Source organism: Melanerpes formicivorus, unplaced genomic scaffold (genome assembly GCF_026170545.1).
Source record: "Melanerpes formicivorus ecotype bairdi unplaced genomic scaffold, bMelFor1.0.p_v2 SCAF_29, whole genome shotgun sequence".
In the NCBI taxonomy this organism is placed as follows: domain Eukaryota; kingdom Metazoa; phylum Chordata; class Aves; order Piciformes; family Picidae; genus Melanerpes; species Melanerpes formicivorus.
In genome coordinates this window covers 6146643-6170757 of record NW_027142381.1, presented here as the reverse complement: position 1 = coordinate 6170757, position 24115 = coordinate 6146643, and the positions used below count along the sequence as shown (strand labels likewise).

General features: G+C 39.3%; 3 protein-coding genes across 7 annotated transcripts in view; 2 read left to right on the top strand and 1 right to left on the bottom strand.

The window, feature by feature from the left end:
* Positions 1 to 2971, top strand: part of LOC137449338 (LHFPL tetraspan subfamily member 7 protein-like) — a 62011-nt gene extending 59040 nt beyond the window's left edge. Inside the window, exon 3 of the mRNA XM_068154741.1 lies at positions 2150 to 2971. Within this exon, the coding sequence (XP_068010842.1) occupies positions 2150 to 2376 (227 nt within the window). The 3' untranslated portion in view covers positions 2377 to 2971. The remainder of the gene's footprint in view (positions 1 to 2149) is intronic.
* Positions 1 to 24115, top strand: part of ASPA (aspartoacylase) — a 59413-nt gene that overhangs the window by 33085 nt on the left and 2213 nt on the right. The window contains exons 1-6 of one of the 4 annotated variants that reach the window (XM_068154736.1): positions 15836 to 15899; positions 17581 to 17843; positions 20214 to 20409; positions 21630 to 21723; positions 22500 to 22607; positions 23522 to 23631. In XM_068154736.1, coding sequence (XP_068010837.1) covers positions 17605 to 17843; positions 20214 to 20409; positions 21630 to 21723; positions 22500 to 22607; positions 23522 to 23631 — 747 coding nt within the window. In that variant the 5' untranslated portion in view covers positions 15836 to 15899; positions 17581 to 17604. Of the gene's footprint in view, positions 1 to 15835; positions 15900 to 17383; positions 17403 to 17452; positions 17844 to 20213; positions 20410 to 21629; positions 21724 to 22499; positions 22608 to 23521; positions 23632 to 24115 lie in introns of those variants that run through there. The other 3 variants (XM_068154739.1, XM_068154738.1, XM_068154740.1) reach the window with 3 other exon arrangements.
* On the bottom strand, positions 6494 to 13222 carry SPATA22 (spermatogenesis associated 22). Of its 2 annotated transcripts, none has more exons than XM_068154734.1 (8): positions 11753 to 13222; positions 11227 to 11355; positions 10442 to 10502; positions 10214 to 10309; positions 8816 to 9164; positions 8385 to 8514; positions 7423 to 7520; positions 6494 to 6692 (listed from the first exon to the last, which is right to left on the bottom strand). In XM_068154734.1, the coding sequence occupies exons 1-8, from the start codon at positions 11793 to 11795 to the stop codon at positions 6501 to 6503; spliced, it is 1098 nt and encodes a 365-aa protein (XP_068010835.1). In that variant the 5' UTR covers positions 11796 to 13222; the 3' UTR covers positions 6494 to 6500. The 2 variants fall into 2 exon arrangements, with proteins under 2 accessions (XP_068010835.1, XP_068010836.1); XM_068154735.1 differs by having other exon boundaries at positions 10442 to 10496.

The following is a 24115-nucleotide window of genomic DNA, read 5'->3' as shown; positions in this document are numbered from 1 at the left end:
TCCCATAACCAGCTGCTGCAGAATCACCTTCACACACCTTGAGCCTGTGAAGAAGGGAAGGCCACAGTATACTTCCCTTGGGAACCACTGAAAACTTCTTCATAAAGGGTTAAAGGAACAGAGAGTGACTGTGGGAGTGAGAGCAGGTGAAAGCACCTTGCTCTCAGAGAGCTCCTCTTGCTGGTAGGCAGTTTCTCTGTACAGACATTGGTACCCTAGAGGGAAACAGATTGGCAAGTTTGCTTCTGTCCCAGTTTCTCTCCTTTTAATTTCCATTTTCTTGGTCTTAAAGTTTTTTACAAGGGATTAACTTAACTCAGCAGTTCCATTTAGACTAGAAGAAAAGGTTTAATGCAAATTATTCAGGGGCTTGACAGGCTGTGTTAAACTTTTTTACTTCATCTAGCCCTCAAGCTTATTAAAGTTTTGTCTTTAATTAAAAAACATTAATGACTGTCCTTTTTCACATATTTTTTTTTAAGATTGAGCCTCTCCAATATTATAATTGCAGTAATAAGCACATGCCCTACCTGAAAAGCAATTACAGATACAGAGAACAACCTGTAGTGTTTGTTTTAGAATCTTAATGTTTCATTAGATGTTTGCTGGCCATGAATTATCTATCAGCTCAAACATAACAGTTAATTCTGATTGCCTGCTCTTCATGAATCACCAACAACCCACCCTGAATTTCAACAAAACACTATCCTGGAAGAGTGGGAAGGTAGGAAAAGGGGCTGCTTTGTGGTATCTTTTGGGAACATAAAGCCTTTGAAAATACACTCTGGGTTTTAAATGCAGTGGGTTTTCATTAGCAGCCAGCCTGGAAAAGAAGAAACAGTTTATGGGTGTTCTCTCAGACAAAAGGTGCACACAACAGCTGGGATAGCTTCAGCCCCTTTTCCCATCAGCCTAGCTCAGCTCCTTTTGAGTTTCAAGGTGGGCAGGAGCAGGCTGAGAACTGTTTCTGGAGTATTCTAATGCCTTTTTATCATAGGCATGATTGAAACCTTGGGCAGTCCTACTTTCAAAGCTAGAAAAGAGGTTCTGCTGTTCATTAAACTAATTACATAAGCTGTGATATTTAAATGTAACGTGTTCATTAAAGGCTGTAAAATCTGTGCAGTTCTATTAAAAGCTAACAGACAATACAGACCTTGTAAGTGGAGGAGGCAAGTCTGGCTTTCCAACATCAAGAGGTGTCTTAAGCTTTGCTGGTGTTTTAGGCATATTTTTTCATTATGCACAGGATTAATCTGCTCCTCTGGCTGGCTAGAAGGAGGAAAAGACAACTCACTGGGAGAGATTTCTACTTGAACTCTGTGTCTTTGCATACTGAACCTTTAGATGTCTAGACTGTGTCCTGTTGTATTTCTGTGTGTCTTCAGAGCCCAAGCTTTTGGTACTAGGTAATAAGGAAACTTCAGTGACATTTCCAAAGGGTTCTGCAATTCTGTGATTTGGGTCTTAATGAATTAGGTCTCAGCCTTAAGCGAAAAACTCTCCTAAACTTTGCAGAGAATTCAAAAAGTACACTGAAAGACTCCAATGCTAGAAGCTAAATAAAAAAGAAAACAGATTGTGTTTGTTTTCATCTCACCATCTTTGGGTCCAATGCAGGATTTTAAAAGTGATTTGGGTTTGTAATAATGAGGAAGTGCTTCCATTATCAATACCTAATCAGCAGAGTCTGAAAAACTACATTTAAACTCTTTCATTGAAAGTTTTTGTTTGGCAGAACAAAGTAATTGTTTGTCTCAAGTACAAAAATGCTCTTGAGAAGAAAATCAAGCTGGTTTGGAACCTGCAAACTTAGGAATTCTCCTCCTCTGGACTCCATTGTCTCAGAATCATCTTACTTTTTAAATGGCTACGTAATTTGGATTGCAGCGTTTCTGAAGTGATGTAATGGGCAAGAGTTCTCATGAACAAAATCCCAATGACAACTTGCTACCCTGTAATGACACTGCTGTCCATACGAGGTAATTATGAAAAGGAAGCTAATATGACAATCACAAATTTTAAGCTATGACTTTTCTCATTGATTTTAATCTAGCACATATTTGCTTTGATTTAAAGGACTTTTATTTCTCAAAGGAGTGAACTGTTTGATAATAATTGTGTTGTGTTTTTCTTTTCTCCTCTCTAGTGTTCATAATGGCTTCTGGGCTTTTGGTTTACCCTTTTGGTTTCAACTCTGCTACTGTGAAGAGATTCTGTGAGAATTCAGACATCTACTATGCAGGAGACTGCCAGATTGGCTGGGGGTATATGCTGGCAATTGTTGGGGTCATGTTGTCTGTCTTTTTACCATTCTTTGCAAAATATGCACCAAAAGAGCACATATCTCCAACTCCAATACCTACTATTTTATAGTATTTTATTACTGTTTAAGAAGAGAACATTCCTGTCTACAGGCAATGGGCAGAAATTATTATAGCACTTCCATTTAGCTGTATTGCTAAAGAGAGCAAAAAGGAGATGGGGAAGAGAAGGTCAGATTCACAAAGACCAAAAGTGCATTGATAGTCTTCCGTGAGCATGAGCAGCAAGCACTCTGGAATTGAAATAAGATCAATCAGCAGCCTTTACACTGCTCGAGACATACAGTGGCATAATGCCTTAGACAAAAACATTCTGTTTATCCTCAAAACATCTGTCTACCTCCCAGTTTCTTTTGTGTCTCAAAATTGTAAGTCTTTTAAAAGCTTCAATTCACTTTTTGTATATTATTAGATGTCAATCTTTTTACGAACCCAATAATTTAAAAATCAATAATGATATTTTGTTACAATTATTTTGATGAGTGAAAAAAAAAAAAAGCACCTACTAGTAGCCACGGCCTGAAATTAAGCTTGATAGCTAAACCAAGCTGTAGACAAGAAAAAAAAGCTTTCATTTTGATCTCTATGTATCAGCTGTACCTGCATATTGTAAGCTTTGGCATACTTTCTAACAGTGATCTGCTCTTCAAGGCTGAGAGTCATCTTCATGAAGACTTGCATGGAATTTAGATTACTGGTTTTCAGAGAGAGAGATCTAACTCTTTTCAAAGGCTTCATGAGGATTAAATACTTTAACAACAGAATAAAAAAATGTTAAAGTGTTTCTTTTAGCATTTCACAAATTTTAATCCTAGGTGGGTTTTTACATAATTATTTGAAAATGTTAATTGTAGGTTTTGGGGTGGGTTGTTTGTTTTTTTTTTTTAAAGCTGCAAAGAAAAATCTCTGTTTACAAAATGTATGTGCCCACTGGCCCTGTATGTAGTGATAACACAAGCCAGAATAAACTAGATTCTAATATTTCCATTCCTGTTAAGAGGCCATTATTGTCAAAAAAAAGGCAAAGTGCTACTGAAAAACAGGTAATAAGAATCAGATGCCCTGTCAGAAGTAGCCAATGGCCATATTTCATGGGTTTGTATGTGAAATTTGTGAAGTCTGATTTCCACAGCAGCACTGAATTCATTACTATCAAGCACTGAAATAAGTGCACTTGATTGCCTTAAGCAAAAGAAACATTGGGTTCTAATCTCACCCTACCATTATGTTTCTCATTTTAAATCAAAATCAAATTCTAATTCTACTCTCATTTTTTTTATTTTCTATTATTTATTTGAAAGTAACTAATCACAGAGATTATATTTAATTCAGAGCTGTACTTCTTAGTTTTGTATTTTGGCACAAACCAAGGGATCAAATTTATTATTATTCTTCACTTAGCTGAGTCCAACTGAATCCTGAATTTTTAATGTGTTTTTTTTTTTACTGGAAAGTGTACACGAAGGGACAGACAGAGCCATGTTGAGGATGTGTAAGAAATGCAAACAGAACAATCACTGTGTTACTTTAACAAACGTCAGAGACTTCTGCAGTCTTGTTTACATTCCTCACCCTTCTAAAACATCAACGGAACCTTGCATTGGTTTCAAAAAGGAGTGTCTGGTGGTAGATTTTTCACCCACTCTAAAAGCAAATCCTGCACATCAACGTAGCAAGTTCCATTACTGACCTTTGAACATACAGATTTCAGTCTAGAATTAAGTTCCCTGAGCAAGAGAGACAACAGCACCTGCTGTGCGTTTTGGCCCACAGTGAACGAGGAGTTAAATCTTCCAGGTATTTAAAGAAGTAGGTCAAGGGAATGCCTCTAAAGCAAGAAGAATGAATTTCAGTCACTTCTGTGTAGTAATGTACTTTTCAGTAACGTCTGGCGCTTTTTGTAATGAATGGCTGAAATGTAAGAGTCAGAAAAGTGAGGAATAACAAACAACGTGTAAAAAGAAAATCATCACCACGAAGTAGAAAGACAGAGATGCAGGCTTTTCTTTCCTAACCAACCTGTGCCTTTACACTAGAACCATTATACAAGACAGGATCAATATGGTTAAAAACAAAACAAAAAATAAACAACCAAGCAAGCAACAACTGAAGATGTTGAGTGGTGTGTATAAACTGTATTACGTAGGGTTTCTGTTTTGTGTAATGTTTACGACTGTTCACTTAATGTTTCACTAGAAAAAGTGATTTGTTAGTGTCAAAGTAGAAAGCTTTTTTGCAAAGATCTAAACACTTACTGAAAGTACAATTATTTTAGATCTTTATTAACAGCCATAACATTCCTAATAGACACAAACGACCTGTTCCTGTTGTTCCTTATTAACGTAACTCACACCTGTGCAGAACTGGAACCATCAATCAATCAACCAACCGGATTACAACATTGTTGTGATGCTGATTACACATACAAGATGCTGCCAGGTCTGGTCCCACTGTTCAACCTTTCTCTGTAGGTTTAACTTACTGTTACAGTGGAGACTTAACCATTTACACCACCAAATCCTTTACTTCTTACACTCCAATTCCTTCTGTTATAAGCTCTAAGTCCTGTAATATTCTGCACCTTTTACAAGCTAAAGCTAATGCTCCCATTTGGAACTTTCTGTAATGTTTTCTAATCCATAAAGGGAATCAAATATAGGTATATGGCCTTTACAACTGGACAAATGAAATGCTCTTTGAAACATCCATGCTGAGGGCCAGCCTAGCACAGGAGGCAGGGTTGACAGTGCAAGGAGTTTGTACACCAGTTAGTAAAGCACGTACCTCCTCTGCTCTAGCTGCCCAGCTGGCACAGGAAGGGGTGTTGCTGCCAATACATGTGCTAACACTGACAGATCACTTTTCTAAACAAAGGCTGTCTGCGCGTTGAACTGTTTAAAAGCGTTTTCCTGTTACGAGTCAAACAATTTACTGGACCAGGTTCAAGTTTTATTCTAAATATATAATTTTTTAAGTGTAACTAAAAGCTGTATTTTCCATTAATGTGTTTCTGCGTTGACTAGCTGGCTCCTTTTTAGAATATTACCTGTTTTCTGTATTGGACTTGTTGGATACAATATTTCAATTATTTTAAATGTGAAATTTCCAATTGCCAACACTGTATAATAAAATTTAAACAAAAAAAAAACCCAAACCAAACCCCAAATGGACACTGCTCACTTTTTTTTTCCTTGACAGCTCTTTTGTTTTACAGTTCCCAACAGACCTGGTACAAAGCTTTTGAAGCAGAGGAACTAGCTAAGGGGAAAAGGAAATAGAAACAGCAGGAATAACCCATGACTGTTACTGTTAGAAGGCAAAGTTACATAAACATCTACATGGTCCATCCATCATGAAAGGTGCTTCTGTGGCCAGGGCAAGGAAGTTCTGTGTTCAAGTAATTGTTTCTCCCCAAGTTCCTCACTGTCCTTGAGCAATCTTCCTACAACTGCAGGGCTATTGCTGTTTTGTACAGGTGTTATACTGCTTATTTATATTTTTAAAACCCATGAAAAAGACAATATCTCAACAGGAACCAAGTGAAAACCTAATAGATACAGCTGCATCCTGTGAAATCTTTCTGTGATATCTATCACGTTCATTACTAGCAAAGATTTTACAGCTGTTCTTGCAACTCACAAAGGAAAGGGAACCTGCTAGTTGGAACTGAAGGGGAACAAAGACCACCTTTTTACTTGCCACTAAAGAGCAGCTTTAATGTAATATGCAGAGCCAAAAGTTTTGTTGAGATTTGCTCACTACTAAACTTTGACCAAACTCTCCTCAAAAAAAAAAAATAAAAAAATATTACAGTCAACCTTTTGAAATAGATACTGAAGGAATTTCTATACAGGGAGGAGGATGAAAAGCAATGGCAAACTGAACCACCACTGATGATCTTTTCCTAAGAGACTTGTTCTAACAGCAAAACAGCAACATTTTAATTCAGAATTTCCCCAGTAAAAGCTAATGTAACAAAAGTAACTAGGAAAGACAAGCTATGAAAAGTCATCATGGAAACCAAACACTGGCACTGCCATTTGTGGGAGAACACAGCAGAGTGATATTGTCAATTATTTAGTCAGATTTTCAGTATTAGTTTTGGCAAGCACTTTAGGCTGTGCAGCCTCTATGGCTAACAAGGAGTGAAAATCAGTTTGGGGCAACCGTTCTGACTTACATTTCATTCAGTGTTTTGACATATGCTGTCATCTCCACATCTGCAATTTTAACAAAGTCTTGGAAAGTGTTTTGTTCTTGAATAGTTGCTGGTCTTACAGAGACACACTTGAAAATGTTCTTTTTTGCATCATAGTTTCCCATGCACCTGTGCACTCGACCTCTAATTAGCCTTGGAAGCTCCCTGTCCTTTATCAAAAACACAGCAAACAAACAAACAAAATTATCACCTTGCTAATATAAAAGCTTTTAGAACACTCAATTGTTAGTTGTGCATGGATTTCTAAAGACTACATCAAACACAGAAGGAATTCACATCAGATTTTTTTCTAATATCAACTACTCAGAAGCTGAACTGGATGTTCCACCTGTTTTTTTTTGCTGAAAGAGAAGGCTGATGATACCTAATAGTGAATGGATTGTTGCTGTATATCAGTTTGGGAATAATCAATATCCAGCCTTCCTTTTACACAGAGATTTTTAACAACCTTCCAGTATTTCAAGGGGACTACCAGAACAGTTGGAGAGGGACTATCTACAAAGGCATGGATTGACAGGATAAGGGGTAATGGCTTCAAAAACGGAAGCAGCTTGGTTTAGATTAGACATTAGGAAGAAATTCTTCACTATGAGGGTTGTGAAGGACTGGAAGGGTATTGGCCTTGTTGTGAAGGCTCCAGACCTGGAAATGTTCAAAGCCAGGTTGGATGGGACCTTGAGCAGCCTGGCCTAGCAGGAGGTGCCCCTGACCATGGCAGTGGATTGGAATCAGATGAACTTTAAGGTCCCTTCCAACCCAAACCATTCTGTGATTCTATGATGATGCTATGATTTTCTGTCTATCAGAACATAGCATTAGCTTCACAAAATGGATCATCATCAGTGGTGTCTGTGTTATGCATGGATGCAGAATACCTACAATTTCATAAAAGACACAAGGCAGACTCTCCTTCCCATCTCTCAGAAGAAAGTTCTTCGCCCTGTACGCTCCAGGTGTGACTGCAGAATCAAGCGTGCCTGTAGCATTTGGCAGAAATAAACCATGATGTCAAGGGCAGGGCAATACCAAGTGTGACATACAAAGACACCAGGACAACACTCACTACGCAAAAACACAGAGATAGATTAAGTCAACATCAGCTTTCTGTGAGATCTTCTGCTGACAGCATTGGAAGTTCCAATAGAAATTATGGACTTTACGTAGTCCTTGAACAGTGCAATTGTGTATGATGTCTCTAAACTGAGTGACCAAATGTGGTTCTCAGAACCTTCACCATAAACAGGTTATTCCCTTGTGCATCAGAGCACAACACAATCCTCTTGAAGTTTTATTAACCTTCATATGCAAATCAACTTTAAATATTTGCAACCTTGTCAAATTAAGTTTTCTGAGATGCCATTACACTGTGGTTTCTTATTCACCTTGATTTAAAGTTTAGTCATTTCAGTCTATTGTCAGGTTCATTTCTCAGATAGCATTAATTAAAAAGCCAAGTGAAGCTCCCCACAAGTCACCTCTGTTTAGAACTACTTCAATTTATTCCCAGATTAATTGTGTTAAAATTTACTGTAAAAACCAAACCTCTCTACAGAAGGTTCCTATTAAAGAGGAAAATGTATTGGAACATGTTCAAAAAAGAAGGAAAGAAAAGAAACAGGACAGAAAGAGCTTAAACATGGGAGGATGATGTATTATTAATTTTATACCTATTTTAGTCACTTTGATAGCTGAATGGATCTCCCAGCAAGAAAATTAGGCAGTGCCCATGCCAGTATTTGGTGGATTTAAATTTTTCAGCTATTGCTCCTACAGTTAATAACATTTTCTCTCGGCTTTGTCTTCCCATTGTTAACAGTTCTAGCACAATCTAGCATGCTTACCTAAAACTTCAAACAGCAATGCAGTTTTGTAAGTGTACTGACTCCAGTGCCTCATGCTTTCAATGACTGCAGAGATGATCCGCAAAGAGTTCTTTTTTCCCTTAAATTTTAATTGAGATGATGCAAATTCCTTTCAGGGGAAGAGGAAAACTCAAGTTAGAGATACAGACATGATTGTACAAGGCACACAGAAATTTATATGTTAAGTATCCAATGTGTACTTTAGAATTAGAGTATTTGTTCAGACTGTGCAAACAACTGCTTGCCAATTCATACACACATGCAGAGGGCTATAGGTTATTCTTATAGGAAAATCTCAATCTAAATTCTCAGGAACTGAAGGGTTTACTAAGGCAGCTTGGACTGATGAAAGCCTCCTCTTGCCTCAATTTTGTTTACTCATATTGTTTTCCTTCCTATTATAAGTTTACCTGACTTTTGTCTTCTGGAACACAGTCAAATTTGTTTTCATTCATTTTATTTTGCTGAATATTGTTGTTAAACTTATATGCCAGACTAGGATCCTGCAGAGTTCCTGAAGCAGTGTTAGGTTTCACTGGCCACCGTCCTTGGGATGTAGGTGTGTGGCTGGTTGTTTTGATGTGCTGAGACACATTACGGTTCTCAGGGGCCTTTTGCTTCTGAGCAGTTTGCAGACTATTGGAAAGGTTTCCAAACTTTGGAACAGTCCCACTGTCAGATCTTGAATCTGTTGTGTTTGTTAGAGGAGTGTACTTGTTTCTGTTCCAAGCCTTAGTACTGGGAGCCTTCTCTTCTGCCCTGTGGTACAATGTTAGACAGAGTTCAGTTTCACAATATCTGTTCTGAATATAAAAGCAATCTATGCATTGTTGGATCAGCTTTAAAAACATCTGTTAAATATTCAGACTCAAAGCACTTGAGTGTACACTTAAATGGATCCATACACAGGGCAGCGACCACACCTGTGCTTAAATCCAGCTGAATTCAACAGGCCTTAAAAGCTTGCTCAATTATTGTCCCTCCCTGTAAAAAAGGATCTTTCTTGACCTGAGATTCACATTTTTTCCATAACTCTGAAATAAAGTAAGCAAAGTTTCTTCCAAGAGTGTTATTTCAGAGTTCTTGTACCACCATCATTTAAGAAATCATTTCACAACAAACTCTAGTGCTGACATTACTATTTCCAACACACATCTTTATAGGGGCAGCTCAGAAATTCCTTCCAACTCTATTCCACTTTGCCTTTGAAGGCACTTGTTTGAAATATTTACTCTGTCTTTGCCATTGGATAGGAGCAGGAGAAATGGAAGAGAGGAAAAGTACAATTATAATTTTGCTGGAAGTTTTCCTGCCAGCTCTAGGTATCTGAATCTGTAAGGTTTCCTTTGATTTAAAAAAAAAACCCACAGAGTTCCAAATTATCTTTAGTTTTGATTAAATGTTTTGATCTACACTCGCCCTAATGTGCACTTATTGAAGCTTGTTTGAATCTGTTGGTAAATCTGGGTTGAAAGTAGGCAAAACTGCAAGGGGAATCTCAAAAAAGAATCACATATAAGAACACTAAAATGCAATCAACCTTTTTATGGTGAGAACTGAATTTTAGGCCTGATAATAAGACTGATTAAGGTCTAACTAATGGGCCTCATTAGATACACAGGAAAAATCCTTCACTTCGGTGGGTTTTGGCTCATGGGCACAAAGGAGTTATTGAGGACCACAGTGATCATCTGAGAATAAAAGGGTCATTTAGAATGCTAGAAGAATATAGAATAATGAAAGATATATTTTCATATGAGAATAATTTTGGTTAAGGAAGTAAAAGGAAGATTAAAGACTTCACCAACCTCCAGGCATACATGTTTTTTCCAGCACTTGCTAGATTAGGCTTTGATGCATTTGGTGGTTTCATAAGGGAAGGAGGCATCTGATGTTCTGTTTGGCTTTCAAAGAGAAGTTTAAAGTATCAGTGACATAGAAGCTTTATTGTAGGATGTGCACAGGGAGGAGACTTTGTGAAACAATTAGTACCCAAATAAATACCAAAAAGCAACAAATAATCTGTTTTTACATACCCATTGTTTGCTGCTTTCGGTAGCTCAGCCACTTCTGGGTTTGCAGCTCCCCAGTCTGTATCTCAAAAGACAAAGGACTGAATATAGATACAAACTGAAAAGGTTGAATGGTAGTAGGTCTGCTTAGGGCTCCTAATCTTTATCTGCTTAACAATCCACAAACAGTCTCACACAGGAAGGACACAAAAAAAGGGCAATGATTCATTGATATCTGTAATTATAAGGCAGCCTCTAACCAGTAGGTTGCTGCTTTAGATAATGGTGAAGTTGCATACATTACACTTATAATAAAGTAAAAGTCTCTGTGCTAGTAAGTAAACTTTTTCATTTTACTGTAGGTAAAACAAAGGAAGTACTAAAAGCAGATTTCTGCATCATTCTTCCCAAGCAGAATTTGACTCTCTCTTCTGAATTACAAGAAAGACATCTTACAAACGTTTCTTCTTGTTACACAGGACTTGAATGTTGATTGAAATCAACTGAAAACAAAAGGTCAGAGTTTCAAGAGACTCTATTTAAATGCTGGTGCTACTTCATTCTCTAACACACAAAGAGTCAAACTCCCTCTAGGCACAAAGTATAAAAAGCTCAATTGTATAGAGGAGAAAGAAATTTCCTGGAGGACATTCTGTACATAATGAACTTCTCAGAAATAAGCATAAAGGATGCATAGAGTTCTTGAGAAAGACAATGGCTAATTTAATAAAGCACAGTCATAAAGTTAAGGTTTATTTGGATTTAGAGCATTTAAAAAAGCAACAAAAAAAAGAGAGTCCCTTATTTACCAAATGACGTGGGAGAAAAGTCATAAGTACGAGTCCCAGAACCAGAACCTGTCTCATTTTCAAGTGGATTTGAAGTCAGAGGCTGTCTGTTTCTTTTTTTCTGATTGAAGAGAGGCACAGGCAGACAACCTAAATTAAAAATTTAAATGTCAATAATACAATACCAATAACAAAAGAATACACAACCTACCCTTAAAATATGTACATAAAATTACTTAATTATTTTACAGCACACACAGGAATGATATTATGTAAACACATAACCAATCAGCCATTGCCTCACACAATTTCTATTCTCAGCCTTCCATCCTGCACATAATCCCATAAAAGAAACCTTTCCTTTAGAGACCACTCCCCTGACTCCATTCAAAACCTTGCCCTGTGCTGCAATAAAACAGATAACTCATACAGGTCCATTTAGGATATGTGAGTCTAGGACTGAGCACTGTATATCCTGTAGCAATAGTTCATGTGTGTATATATGAGCATAACGAGGTATGAAAGTTAAAGCACAAATGGATGGTACCTGCTGTGCTGCGAGCTGAAGTGTCAGCTAGACCCCTTTTCATTTCTTTGCTGTATCTTAATGGACAACAATGTCTTGATACTCCAGATTTGCTGTGTGGAAATTAGAAAAAGCAAAGTAAAATAATTCATGTTGCAAATACATTGAAAATTGATAGGAATTTATGACAGTGCCTCTTAACTCTGTGACATGCCCCACTTCAGACACAAGCCTAAACCATGTGAGCAGTGGCACTGAATGCAGAAGATCCATGGGTACACAAGTAACATGCAGATGCTCTTGGCAGATTAAGTCCACAAGTGTTTGCATTTTTGAAGTCAAAGTTGTATTGTCTCCCTTTTTTTTTTTTTAAGTACTGCAAAAATGCTGAGTTCACTTCTGGATTTAAAAGTACATGTGCATTAAAATACAAGCAATAGTCTAGTGGAGTCCTTCAGGGAATGGAATGGAATGGAATGGAATGGAATGGAATGGAATGGAATGGAATGGAATGGAATGGAATGGAATGGAATGGAATAGAATAGAATAGAATAGAATAGAATAGAATAGAATAGAATAGAATAGAATAGAATAGAATAGAATAGAATAGAATAGAATAGAATGAATCCGCTTGGAAAAGACCTTTGAGATCATTGAGTCCAATCTATCATCCAACACCATCTAATCAACTAAACCTGAAGGTGTTCAGGAGGAGGCTTGATGGGGTACTTGGTTCCATGGGTTAGCTGTTTGGGTGGGTTGGATTGGTTGATGGGTTGGACACAATGATCTTGAAGGTCTCTTCCAACCTGGTTTGGTTTATTCTAACACTGCATATCAATGATATCCTAAGAAAGATGTTTTCAGAGATCTCCCAGGGGACTCTGTGTGTTTCCATGGGAAGGCTTTGGCTCCTTATCTGAGCATTTAATCTGCTGTAGGCACCATACATTCCAGAGTATCTATAACCCAGAAATTCTGCTTCAAGTAAAGAAACTATCCAGTCTCTTCCTAAACACCTCCAGGGATGGTGACTCCACCACCTGCCTGGGCAGCACATTCCAGTGGCCAATCTCTCTTTCTATGAAGAACTCCTTCCTAACATCCAGCCTAAACCTCCCCTGGCTCAGCTTGAGACTGTGTCCTCTTGTTCTGGCGCTGGTTGCCTGGGAGAAGAGACCAACCCCCACCTGACTACAACCTCCCTTCAGGTAGTTGTAGACAGCAATAGGGTCTCCTCTCACTATTCAATATGAACAGTCAGTGACCTGGATGAAGGAACAGAGGGCACTGGCAGCGAGTTTGCTGACGGCAGCAAATGGGGAGGAGTGGCTCAGAGGCTGGAAGGCTGTGCTGCCATTCAGACAGACCTGGACAGGCTGGGAGATGGGCGGGGAGAAATTGAAGGAAATGGACAAGGACAAGGGGGGAGCCCTGCGTCTGGGAAAGAACAACTCCAGGGACCACTGCAGCTTGGAGAGCAGCACAGAGGAAAGGGACCTGAGGCTCCTGGCGGACGGAGGGATGACCATGAGCCAGCAATGTGCCTTATGGCCAAGGCAAAAGGCATCCTGGGGTGTATTAGAGGGGCTGTGGTTATAGGTCGAGAGGGGCTCTCCTCCCCCTCTGCACTGCCCTGCTAAGGCCATATCTGGAATGTTGTGTCCACCTCTGCACCCTCAGCTCAAGAAGGACATAAGGAGCTGCTGAAAGAGCCCAGGGCGGAGGCACAGAGATGCTGGAGGCAGTGGGACATCTCCCTGCGGAGGAAAGGCTGAGGGGGCTGGGGCTTGGAGGAGACAGAGGAGTGACCTTATGGATGTTTATAAAGATGTGAAGGGCGAGTGGCAGGAGGATGGAGCCAGGCTCTGCTCGGTGAGCTCCAGGGACAGGACAGGAGGCACTGGGTGCAAGCTGGAGCAGAGGAGGTTCCATGGGGACATCAGGAAAACCTTTCCACTGTGAGGGTGACAGAGCCCTGGCACGGGCTGCCCAGACAGGCTGTGGAATCTCCTTCTCTGGAGACCTACTCCTGCTCTGGCAGGGGCTTTGGGCTGAATGACCTTTCAAGGTCCCTTCCAACCCCTAATTTTCCATGATTCTACGTGAAAGCTGTAACTAAAAAGTAAGCTAAGGAGGGAGTGATACCAGAGCAGCCCTTCGCAGGGCTTCACACGGCAGCGGCAGCAGGCCCAGGCTAAAGCTTCCTGAAGTCCTCGCTGGCCTCTGAAGGACAGGGCTGAGCTGGAGCCCGCCAAAAACAACGGCCCAAGCAGCCTCGCGCCCGAGCAGGGGAGCAAAAAGGCGGGAAGCTGCTGCGCGCGCACCCCGCCGCCGCCCGCGGGAGGCGCTCAGGGAAGGAGCCGCTGCAGCCGGCCCCGGCCCGTCCTACACCGGGGAGAGCGCAGCAGGGCCGGCGGGAGCTGTTCAGTCAGCCCTCGGTGGGACTTCATTAAATAATTACCTTCTTACCCTTGGAACTAGCGCGTGTAGGGTCGTGTTCAGCACTTGGAGAAGCCGGAGCAGAAGCTGATGTATGAACACAAACACAGATACAAATAAAACATTCTGCATCCTTCGTGCTGGTTTTCCTCTCCAACCACTGCTCTGGGTTTGCACAGATGTATGAACACAAACACAGATACAAACAAAACATTCTGTGTCCTGCATGCTGGTTTTCCTCTCCAAGCACTGTTCTGGGTTTGCACAGATGTATGAACACAAACATAGATACAAATAAAACATTCTGCATCCTTTGTGCTGGTTTTCCTCTCCAAGCACTGTTCTGGGTTTGCACAGATGTATGAACAACAACATAGATACAAATAAAACATTCTGAAACCTTCATGCTGGTTTTCCTCTCCAACCACTGTTCTGGGTTTGCACAGATGTATGAACACAAACACAAATACAAGTAAAACATTCTGCAACCTTCATGCTGATTTTCCTCGCCAACCACTGTTCTGGGTTTGCACAGATATATGAACACAAACACAGATGCAAATAAAACATTCTGGGTCCTTCGTGCTGGTTTTCCTTGCCAACCACTGCTCTGGGTTTGCACAGATGTATGAACACAGATACAAATAAAACATTCTGCATCCTTCACTCTGGTTTTCCTCACCAACCACTGCTCTGGGTTTGCACAGATGTATGAACACAAACATTGATACAAATAAAACATTTTGTGTCCTGCATGCTGGTTTTCCTCTCCAACCACTGTGTATGAACACAAACCCAGATACAAATAAAACATTCTGTGTCCTGCATGCTGGTTTTCCTCTCCAAGCACTGCTCTGGGTTTGCACAGATGTATGAACACAAACATAAAGACAAATATGACTATCAGCATTCCTCATGCTGATTTTCCTCTCCAAGCACTGTTCTGGGTTTGCACAGATATATGAACACAAACACAGATACAAACAAAACATTCTGCATCCTTCGTGCTGGTTTTCCTTTCCAACCACTGCTCTGGGTTTGCACAGATGTATGAACACAAACATAAAGACAAATACAACTATCTGCATTCCTCATGCTGATTTTCCTCTCCAAGCACTGTTCTGGGTTTCACACATGGCTGTTTTCAACCGTGTTAGCTTCTGGCTGGTTTTTGTCTAAAATCTTAGTGCTCAGCTGATTGCAGCCTGTCCTGTTTTTGTAATCCCTTTTTTTCTCCAGCCTTGGAAGGCTTTGCTGAGCCATGTTACACTTACATATACATAACCCCTTGTGGCTTTGATAGCTAGACTTAACATATATTTTATTCCTACATATGTTTTTTTTCAGCTCATGGCATGCATTCTAAGCTCTCAGATCCATTACCTACCAGATAGTTATATATAGTACATGAAGCCAATCTGAATTCTTAAAGTAAATATGATCCTATGTAACTTTTCAAAGTAAGTATTTGCAAAGCACAGGAACAAGGGACTGGTTTGATTCAGAAGGGTGGAATCTTTCATAGTGTTTGCATTTGTGTGGCAAATTTGCGGGTGCCTGTAATGTCCTGGGAGAGCAGGAGTTAAAAGCTGTTTGGAAGTTAACTGCTCTAAGGATATAAAAGAAGCCTCCATGGCTTTAGTTCCTAAACTCATGTTTGGAAATGCGCTGGATCTGTCCTAAGAAAGCTCTTCTGGGAAGACAAACTTCCTGCATGTGAAATGAGGTAAGTGCACAGACAACTCCTGTGTATTTCATCCGTCGCTTTGCAAGGAATTGCAACCCTTACAGCACCACCAGCAATAAAATACAAACTATACATGCTACCAGTGCATGTTTGCATTTTGCCTTTCACTCTTCCAACTGCTGTGGTGGTTAAATTCTGCAAACCAAGATTCAGAGCATGAGTCATTATCTTTTTTTCCAGGCAGTGTGTAAATAGCTGTTTTGGCACCACTGCCAAAGAGGCTGGGGTCAAAGGACAGTACAGACTGGCCAGTGCTGTAAAATACAACTTCACTGCTTTGTTTAATAAATTACTCTGATTAAATATCTGACAGCTTCGAAGCACAGCAGTAATACAGTTGAGTGTTTAAGTAAACAGCCTATTAGCTTGCCACAAGGTTCAGCAAGCCTGTATGCATAAACTCAAACAGAGAGAGCCACTTCTGAAGAAAATATATTCCTGGCTAAACTTGCCCAGATAAGTTTAGCTTTCTTTTTGTAGATCTATAGCCTATCAGCCTGGGTTATAAATCCTCTCCCAGGCACTTTACTTTCTCAGTCACTGGAGTATAATCTTAATAAAAAGGGTTTGATTAGTAAATCTTCTTTATTCCCTTGCAATGTAACATTTATTATATCAAGTGTCAGATTGCAAATGGCAAATACTTCTGTTGTTTGCAGGAGTAATACTTATTTTCTGTTATTAAGGCTTTTTATTCTAAATGTTTTGATCCTCCTGATGGAAGTTATGGCTGCTCTTTGGCTTTAGTCTCATGAATGCTTTTGGAAACGGAAGAAGTCAAGTTGTTGACTAAGGGTTTTTTTTTTTTTGGGATGAGATCTGCTTTTGGTGGTCTAGATCTGTTTGCTTATTAATAAGACACTGTAGAAATTAGAAGAGTCATCACTGCCAAATTATCCAATATGTTAGAAACATCTGTGTTAGCAGATCCTGCGCTAGAACTAGAGTCAGGAATACTGGGTAAGTCAGTTGTGGATTAATTGCACTTTAATCTCAGCTAGTGTTCCCTCTAATCACTGTTCTTCAGATATTCTAACACAAAAAAAGGTCATACAAGCAACAACAAGCTTTGAGGAACTCAGCTCTTCTCGGGTTTAGATGAAAGTACTTGATGTTTCAGCATTATGTGTTGATCTAGAGCCAAGATGTGATTCATATTTTACTGGTTTTGCTCACTTTAAATCATTCTGTCTTTGTATACTGTAATGTCTGTGTAACATAAAACATACATGAGTATACTTGTTACACCTAGTTTGCAAGGCAAAACTGTCCAGAAGTATTGAAGTGCATTATTGAAGTTTACATTTAAAAAGCCTTTTCATACTGTCATTAGTACCAGACTTAACCTATATGTCATATATGACTAGGGATTGCCCGGAGAAGTTAACTTTTGAACTGTGTGACAGTACCATTAACAGACTTGGAGATATTACTAAATATGGCAAATGAAGGGGAGGGCTCCTTGAGAAGGAGGAGTGTCAGGTTAGCAACTCCCTGCCTCGTAACGGCACTTGAAAACTGTTAGACAAATGTTAATTCACTTTCATTCACATCTGACCTAAGCAGCCTTAAAGAATTTCCTATTAAAAAGAATAAGAAGATTTTATTGTTTTTGTTGGAGACAAAAGTTTTACTCTGTTGTTTTCTCTTTTGCTTTCAGCAATTCTTAGAGCTGCTGCAAAGCATGACTTCCTCCTCTGTCATTGATAAACCTCCGGTAAGACGGGTCGCTATCTTCGGAGGAACTCATGGCAATGAGTTATCGGGGGTATTCTTGGTCAAGCACTGGCAAGAGAATGGAGCTGAGATTCAGAGGACAGGAGTGGAAGTGAAACCATTTCTTACCAACCCAAGAGCTGTGAAGAAGTGCACTAGATACATTGACTGTGATCTGAACCGTGTTTTTGACCCTGATAATCTTGGGTAAGGAGAGTCGCACTTTCTGTTGTTTTACTTTTCTGGGTTTAAAAACTGAGAGGAGCTTCCTTTCCAGATTAAAATGTTAACACGAGTTCCACTACTATTTAAACTGTGCAGCCACATAACTGAAATTACTGACCTTTAACCCAAAAAAAAGAGCAAATTGCATGAGTTTTAACAGATTGACTTTAAAACTATTGCTAGTCGTGCGAGTCTCAAACCAACACAACCTTAAACACTGCATTTTAAATTAGAGTAGCTGCATTTGTGTAAACTTAAGTATTGCTATTCTGAGCTGCAAAATCATTATTTCTCACATGTTCTTCTGCAATTCAGTTTGGGAGCTCTTCTGATTACACCTACATTTGCAGGAAGGCAGCAGGTAGAAGCAGTTTAAAAGCAGATAGCTGAAAGTATGGTACACAGACCAGGGAAGGGTATTTAATTCCAGTTCTGCACAGTAAAAGATGAAATTAGCTAAATTAGAAATAATATATTCTATGGCAAAGTGATAGCCAAAAAAAAAGTCTCAAGAGTTTGACTCATTCTTTTAGAAGAAATGCAATGTATAATTACTGTAAAATATTAATTGGATTGACATTTGTAATGAGATTTTATGTTTCTTTGTCTTTGAGACACTGATTTCAGAGGTGTCCTTTGCTGTACAGACATTCTTACACTTGGTATAGTTGCATGTTAACCAGGTAATTAGGATTCAGAAAGGGCTTAATAGTGAATATTACTGAAAGAAGTCTCTGTCACATCTGTTTTCTAAGCATGCTTATTCTTACCCTGCATGTCTTTTCATCTGGCTTTTCATCTTAGAAGTGTGTTGCTATTATATGTAAGATAAACAGACTTTTCAACACAGAAGTGTTGAGGCCATTCTATTAGTTGCTTACTCAGGACAAATGTATGAAAAAAAACAAACCAAAACAAAAAAGGCTTTGTTTGTTTTCAGCTGCTTGGAACACTTTAACAAAAGCAGAACACTTGAAACACTAACAGATTAAGAAACTTGCAGGTTGTCCTCCTTCTTCAGTTGCCCAGCCCTACAACTGACTGAACACCTTCACCTTCTGCCTTTAAGCACAGACCTTTCAATATTACAAATGATTTTATGAAATAAGGTAAAGGAGAGTGAAATCCTGATACTACTGGAAGTCATGGTGGAAGTCCCATTGCCCTAGAGAAGAAACACTAGTTTAACAGTCTTATGTTAAAAGAAACTTTGAATTTCAGACAGAACTAACAAATATGGAGGTAGATTATGTGATGTACAGAAACACAACAGGAGCTTGAGGGGCTTGTGTTCAAATTCTAATCCACTCACCTTCCACCAGCAGATCAATTGCATGCAGACATTCTGTGACTCCTAATAGATGTCTTGCCATTCCTAATACTCCAGCAGTAGTGACCCCATCATTTTCCTCAGCTACCTCTTCTGATGCTTAAATAGCCATGCAGTTAGTAAGGTGTTCTGTTAGTCTTTAACAAAACTTTCTTTATGCAACTTAATACTAATATTTCTTATAACATTAAAATACTACAAAGCTTGAATTATGTTGAGAAAGAAAAAGGAGTTTAGTGCAAAAGACATTAGGTATGTTACATTCACCTTGGGTAGTGTCCCAAGCCTGTCACCAAATCCAGACTTGCTTTCTGTGGAACAAGTCTGAACCTACAGAGGCTTTGTACACTGCTGAAGTGTAGGATAGATGCCTTGGTGTCACACATCAGTTTCCAACAGAGCCTTTACATGGACAGGAAGCAGTTTACAGACCTGTACTTAAGCCAAAGCTGTTTTTCAGAAGTGGAGTATGGACGCAGTCACCTGGAATAACCAGTGTTGAAATTTGGGAAGAATACATTTGAGGTAGCAAAATCTATGAGCTTTGAGGGTCAGGAGGGCTCAAAACTGACCATCATAAAATAAAGAAATAAAGCAAGTTACAAAAGACCTTGTGAGTCATGTGCAAGGGAAAAGGGCATGGACCAATACCTGAGTATCATCTTCAGTAGGAAGTGGGTCCAGTCCTAGAATGGCTTAAGCTGTTGATAAATTGAAAGTTTTCTGCACAGAGGGAAATTTGAAGATGTAAAGAAATAAAAGAGAAGCAAATAGTTTCCAGCTAAAATCACATCAATTCTTTACACTCTTCTGCACAGGATACTTAGGAGTAAGACCAGTTTAACAATCACACTTGTTTTTCCAACCACAAATTGATTCTGGTTCAACAGTTTGGTAATTAACTAGGTGATCTCAACTCCAGTCAGTTCTGGAATTCAAGTAGAAAGAGAAGGGTATACATATTTTGTTGACTGTAAAGCCATGGAATGAGCTCACTAATTTCTTTGTACTGATATTAACAGCAGGACAGTGGTGGAAGATATTCCATATGAAGTGAGGAGGGCTCAGGAAATCAATCAGATATTTGGCCCCAAAGGTAGTGATGATGCGTATGACCTTATTTTTGACCTTCACAACACCACTTCTAACATGGGTGGTACCCTTATTCTTGAAAGCTCCAGGGATGACTTTACAATTCAAATGTTTCATTATATCAAGGTAAAACTAATTTAAATGAACTATTAAAATAGAGTATTAGTTGTAATGTTGTATTACTATATATTACTTTGTAGTTTCTTTAAATATAGTGTTTTTTGTTCTGCAAAAGGGTTTAAAACATTTAATCACTCATAGGATGGGCTTTTTAATCAGAGATAATTAATAATTTGATTATAATATCAGGTAATTCAGATCTGAACTCATCATAATCTTGATGTATTAAGATGAGTGCGAGTAAGACTGATGGGCAAAGAGGAATGCTTAAATAACATCTATGAAAATGAATGCAATCTAATCTGCTTTCACACTGATCTGTCAGGAACTGGGATAAATTTGGGTCACACATGCTAACTAGTTAAACATTAATTTTATGCAATAAAGTCATGTAAAAAAAAAAAGAATGGCACAGGGTAATGACAAATGTTCCCCTCGCCAGGATTTATAGGAACAGCGACACAGCTTTAGAAGCTGTTAGATTCTGCTGGGGCTGATGAGCACTGGGTGGGGGGGGGTGGTGCAGAAGTGCTGGGTTAAGTGGAAACTGGTTGAAGTACCAGTGACCTAGACAGTGAGTGATGGAATCCAGGTCAGGCCAACACTATGGGATTGCAATTACATTTTTTTTCCCCTTAGCAACAAGGTGTATCTTAACAATTTTTTCCTATTAGATGTATCCCATTTAAATCCTTATCAAAAGATACAGAAATCTCCTGACTAAAATTCTGTGAAGAGAAATAGTAGGCAGCCATCAGGAAAGAGGCCTGAAATAGGTTTATTTGTGGGGGGGAGAAAAATAAAGGCTAAAAATAAGAAAAATAAAGGCTTAAAATAAGGCTTAATTCACAATCTGTGCCCCCCATAAGAGAATCTAAGTCTGACAGAAAAATACTGGAAATCTGCTTGTTGGTATTTTGATTCTCAGTTCTGGAACACTGCTGAGCAGATTTTTCTTCCTGTTAGCAATTAAAGTCCAGAGCTGTGTTCAGTTACACAAGGAGACAGCAAAGTGCAGTGGAGCATGCCTGGCCTGAGTTAATGGAAAGGGGACCAACAAATGCAGCTTTGTCTGTTTTCTAAGGGTGTCCTACTTCTTTGAGGGCCATGAAATAAAGGCAACATATTGAAGACATTGTGTAAATCGCTTCTGCATCGCTAATCTTTTGTGGCACAACATTTGAAAACATTTGCATAACAAAGCTGTGTTTAAACCATCTCCACAGAACGCCCTGGCTCCAGAACACTGCCCGGTTCTGCTGATTGAGCACCCCAGCTTGAAATATGCAACAACTCGATCTGTAGCAAAACATCCTGTTGGTAAATATGAAAGCTAGAGACCATTTTAACCCACCAAAAATATGTTAAGAGATGCCTGTTTCCAGGTCTGTTCATGTCATGGTGTTTTTACAGAGGGCTGTGATCACCAGTAGCTCTTTTTTTGATGATGTATGTACTGAATCAAATGCTTATGATTATCTCTTCTGAAGAGCTCTGGCTTATGCTTGGCTTACAAGATACAGAAGCCAGATGGAAATTCTTAAACTCAGTTAACCCACTGTTTGCAGAAAATATTGATAATATATGAAGGAGAAGGAAGAAGTAACAGCTTCAGAAAAGAAATATCTAGGTCCTCTAAATAAGCCTTGGTTGTTAGCTGAGAAGGAGAAGAGAAGATGTGATAAAGGAAGAGGGAAATGATGTTCTGCATGGAAGTGGTGGTTAACTTTTTCATTTATGTAATCAATCCCATAACCACAGTGTGTGTGGGGGAAATATTAGCTTGCTTTTCACATGGAACAATGAATTCTCTAAATTGGAGCATGGAAAGACAGGATGAGGAAAAGAATAAGAGAAAGAAATATACATAGTGACTTTTTCTCTTACCCTAGCAGCACACTCAGAAATGGCTCTTGAAACTGATCCCAATTGTTGAGCTGAATTTTCTGTTTGCCTTAAAAAAGGCACATAACTCTTCTTTACATTTCCTTTTAAACAGAAAGCACAAACCCACCCAGACATCTATTTTTTTGCTGTGTAATCTAAGCATGTGATCTGTTATGGCTCTAGTAATAATGCCTCTTGTCTGCACACAGGTGTGGAGGTAGGTCCCCAGCCTCAGGGTGTTCTTAGAGCTGATATTTTGGACAAAATGAGGAAGATTGTCAAACATGGCCTTGATTTTGTGCAACTTTTTAATGAAGGTAAAGTACTTGGAGTTTGTTGCCTCTTGGGTCATGCCAGTGGGCTGTTTCAGGAGAATATTTTGTACAAAAGTTAGTATGGCTACAACACTTTACAATTAAACAGATAAAAGGAGAAGGGGGAGGATTGTTCTTCAGACTGCTCAAGTGTTGCTTCAGTCACAATTCCTGTTAGCTTTAAGGCTGTTTCCTCCTTCTGGAGGCTCTAAGTTTGCTTGATTTTAATCTTCCAGCTGCTTTGAGAATCTGAAACAGTAGCTAACAATATCTGTATAGCAGCTTCTACATGGAGAACACACATTAATTAATGCTGAGAAAGAAGTGATTCATTTACAGGCCTTCTGTGCAGTGGTATCTAGAGTTAAAGTCCATAAATCTTGTAAGATTTTGTTATTCTTCTGTTCTGTCTTAAATACAGACTGACAAAAGTAGGTGTTTAAAATTCTTTCAGGGTACATTCTGTTAGGGGGCTTCTTTGGAAGTAAAAGGAGAAGAGAATGTAGTTGTGTGTGTCAAAATCTCCATGATTGTGCTGCAATGGTGAATATGAAATAGCCCTGATCCCTTTCTGTGTTGTGCAGCACTACCAAACACAGGTCTTTCATTGATTTCTTCATCTACAAAATACATCTTTTTAAGCATACAGTGAAAAGCCCCATTTCAGCAGCAAATTGAGATCAGGGCTTAAGATGCTACAGAACCTGAGTGGACAATCTTTCTGCAACTTGGCTTTGAGGGGACAAAACCAAATCTGGAGCTAGACACTTTTATGGCACATGAGCTAATCACTAGTGTGTAAACTTTAACAAGTACAGCCTGGTGATTTAAACCATTCTAAAGAGAACAAATAACACATTGCTCCTTTTAGCAGGCAGATGTTCATTCTGACATGGAGTTACATTTATTCTTTCTAGGAAAAGAATTTCCACCATGTACAATTGAGGTTTTTAAAATCATGGAGAAAGTAGACTATCCCAGGAACAAGGATGATGAAGTTATTGCCATTATTCACCCTGAGCTGCAGGTAAACTCTGAAGTAGTTTCCATTGGTGACATTTAAGAAGCATTTCTGTGGTGTTTCTGCTACATTGTAGTATATTTTAATAGTATCACAGTATCACAGTATCACAGTATAACTTAGGTTGGAAAAGACCTCAAGGATCATTGAGTCCAACCTATCAACACAGACCTCATGACTAGACCATGGCACCAAGTGCCACGTCCAGTTCCTCTTGAATGCCTCCAGGGACAGTGACTCCACCACCTCCCTGGGCAGCACATTCCAATGACGAATGACTCGCTTGGTGAAGAACTTCCTCCTCACCTCGAGTCTAAACCTCCCCTGGCACAGCTTGAGACTGTGTCCTCTTGTTCTGGTGCTGGTTGCCTGGGAGAAGAGATCAACGATCAACCCCTTCCCAGCCACAATCACCCCTCAGGTAGTTGTAGAGGGCAATGAGGTCACTCCTGAGCCTCCTCTTCTCCAGGCTAAACAATCCCAGCTCCCT

Bases quoted from the DNA above. Each gene is read 5' to 3' on its own strand.
- SPATA22 (XM_068154734.1), bottom strand. From the start codon at position 11,795: ATGAAAAGGGGTCTAGCTGACACTTCAGCTCGCAGCACAGCAG. The intron at 7,521-8,384 runs GTAAGCATGCTA...CAAATGCTACAG, and splicing joins ATTGCTGTTTGAAGTTTTAG to GCACGCTTGATTCTGCAGTC. The intron at 6,693-7,422 runs GTAGGTATTCTG...TTTTTGATAAAG, and splicing joins CTTGTGTCTTTTATGAAATT to GACAGGGAGCTTCCAAGGCT.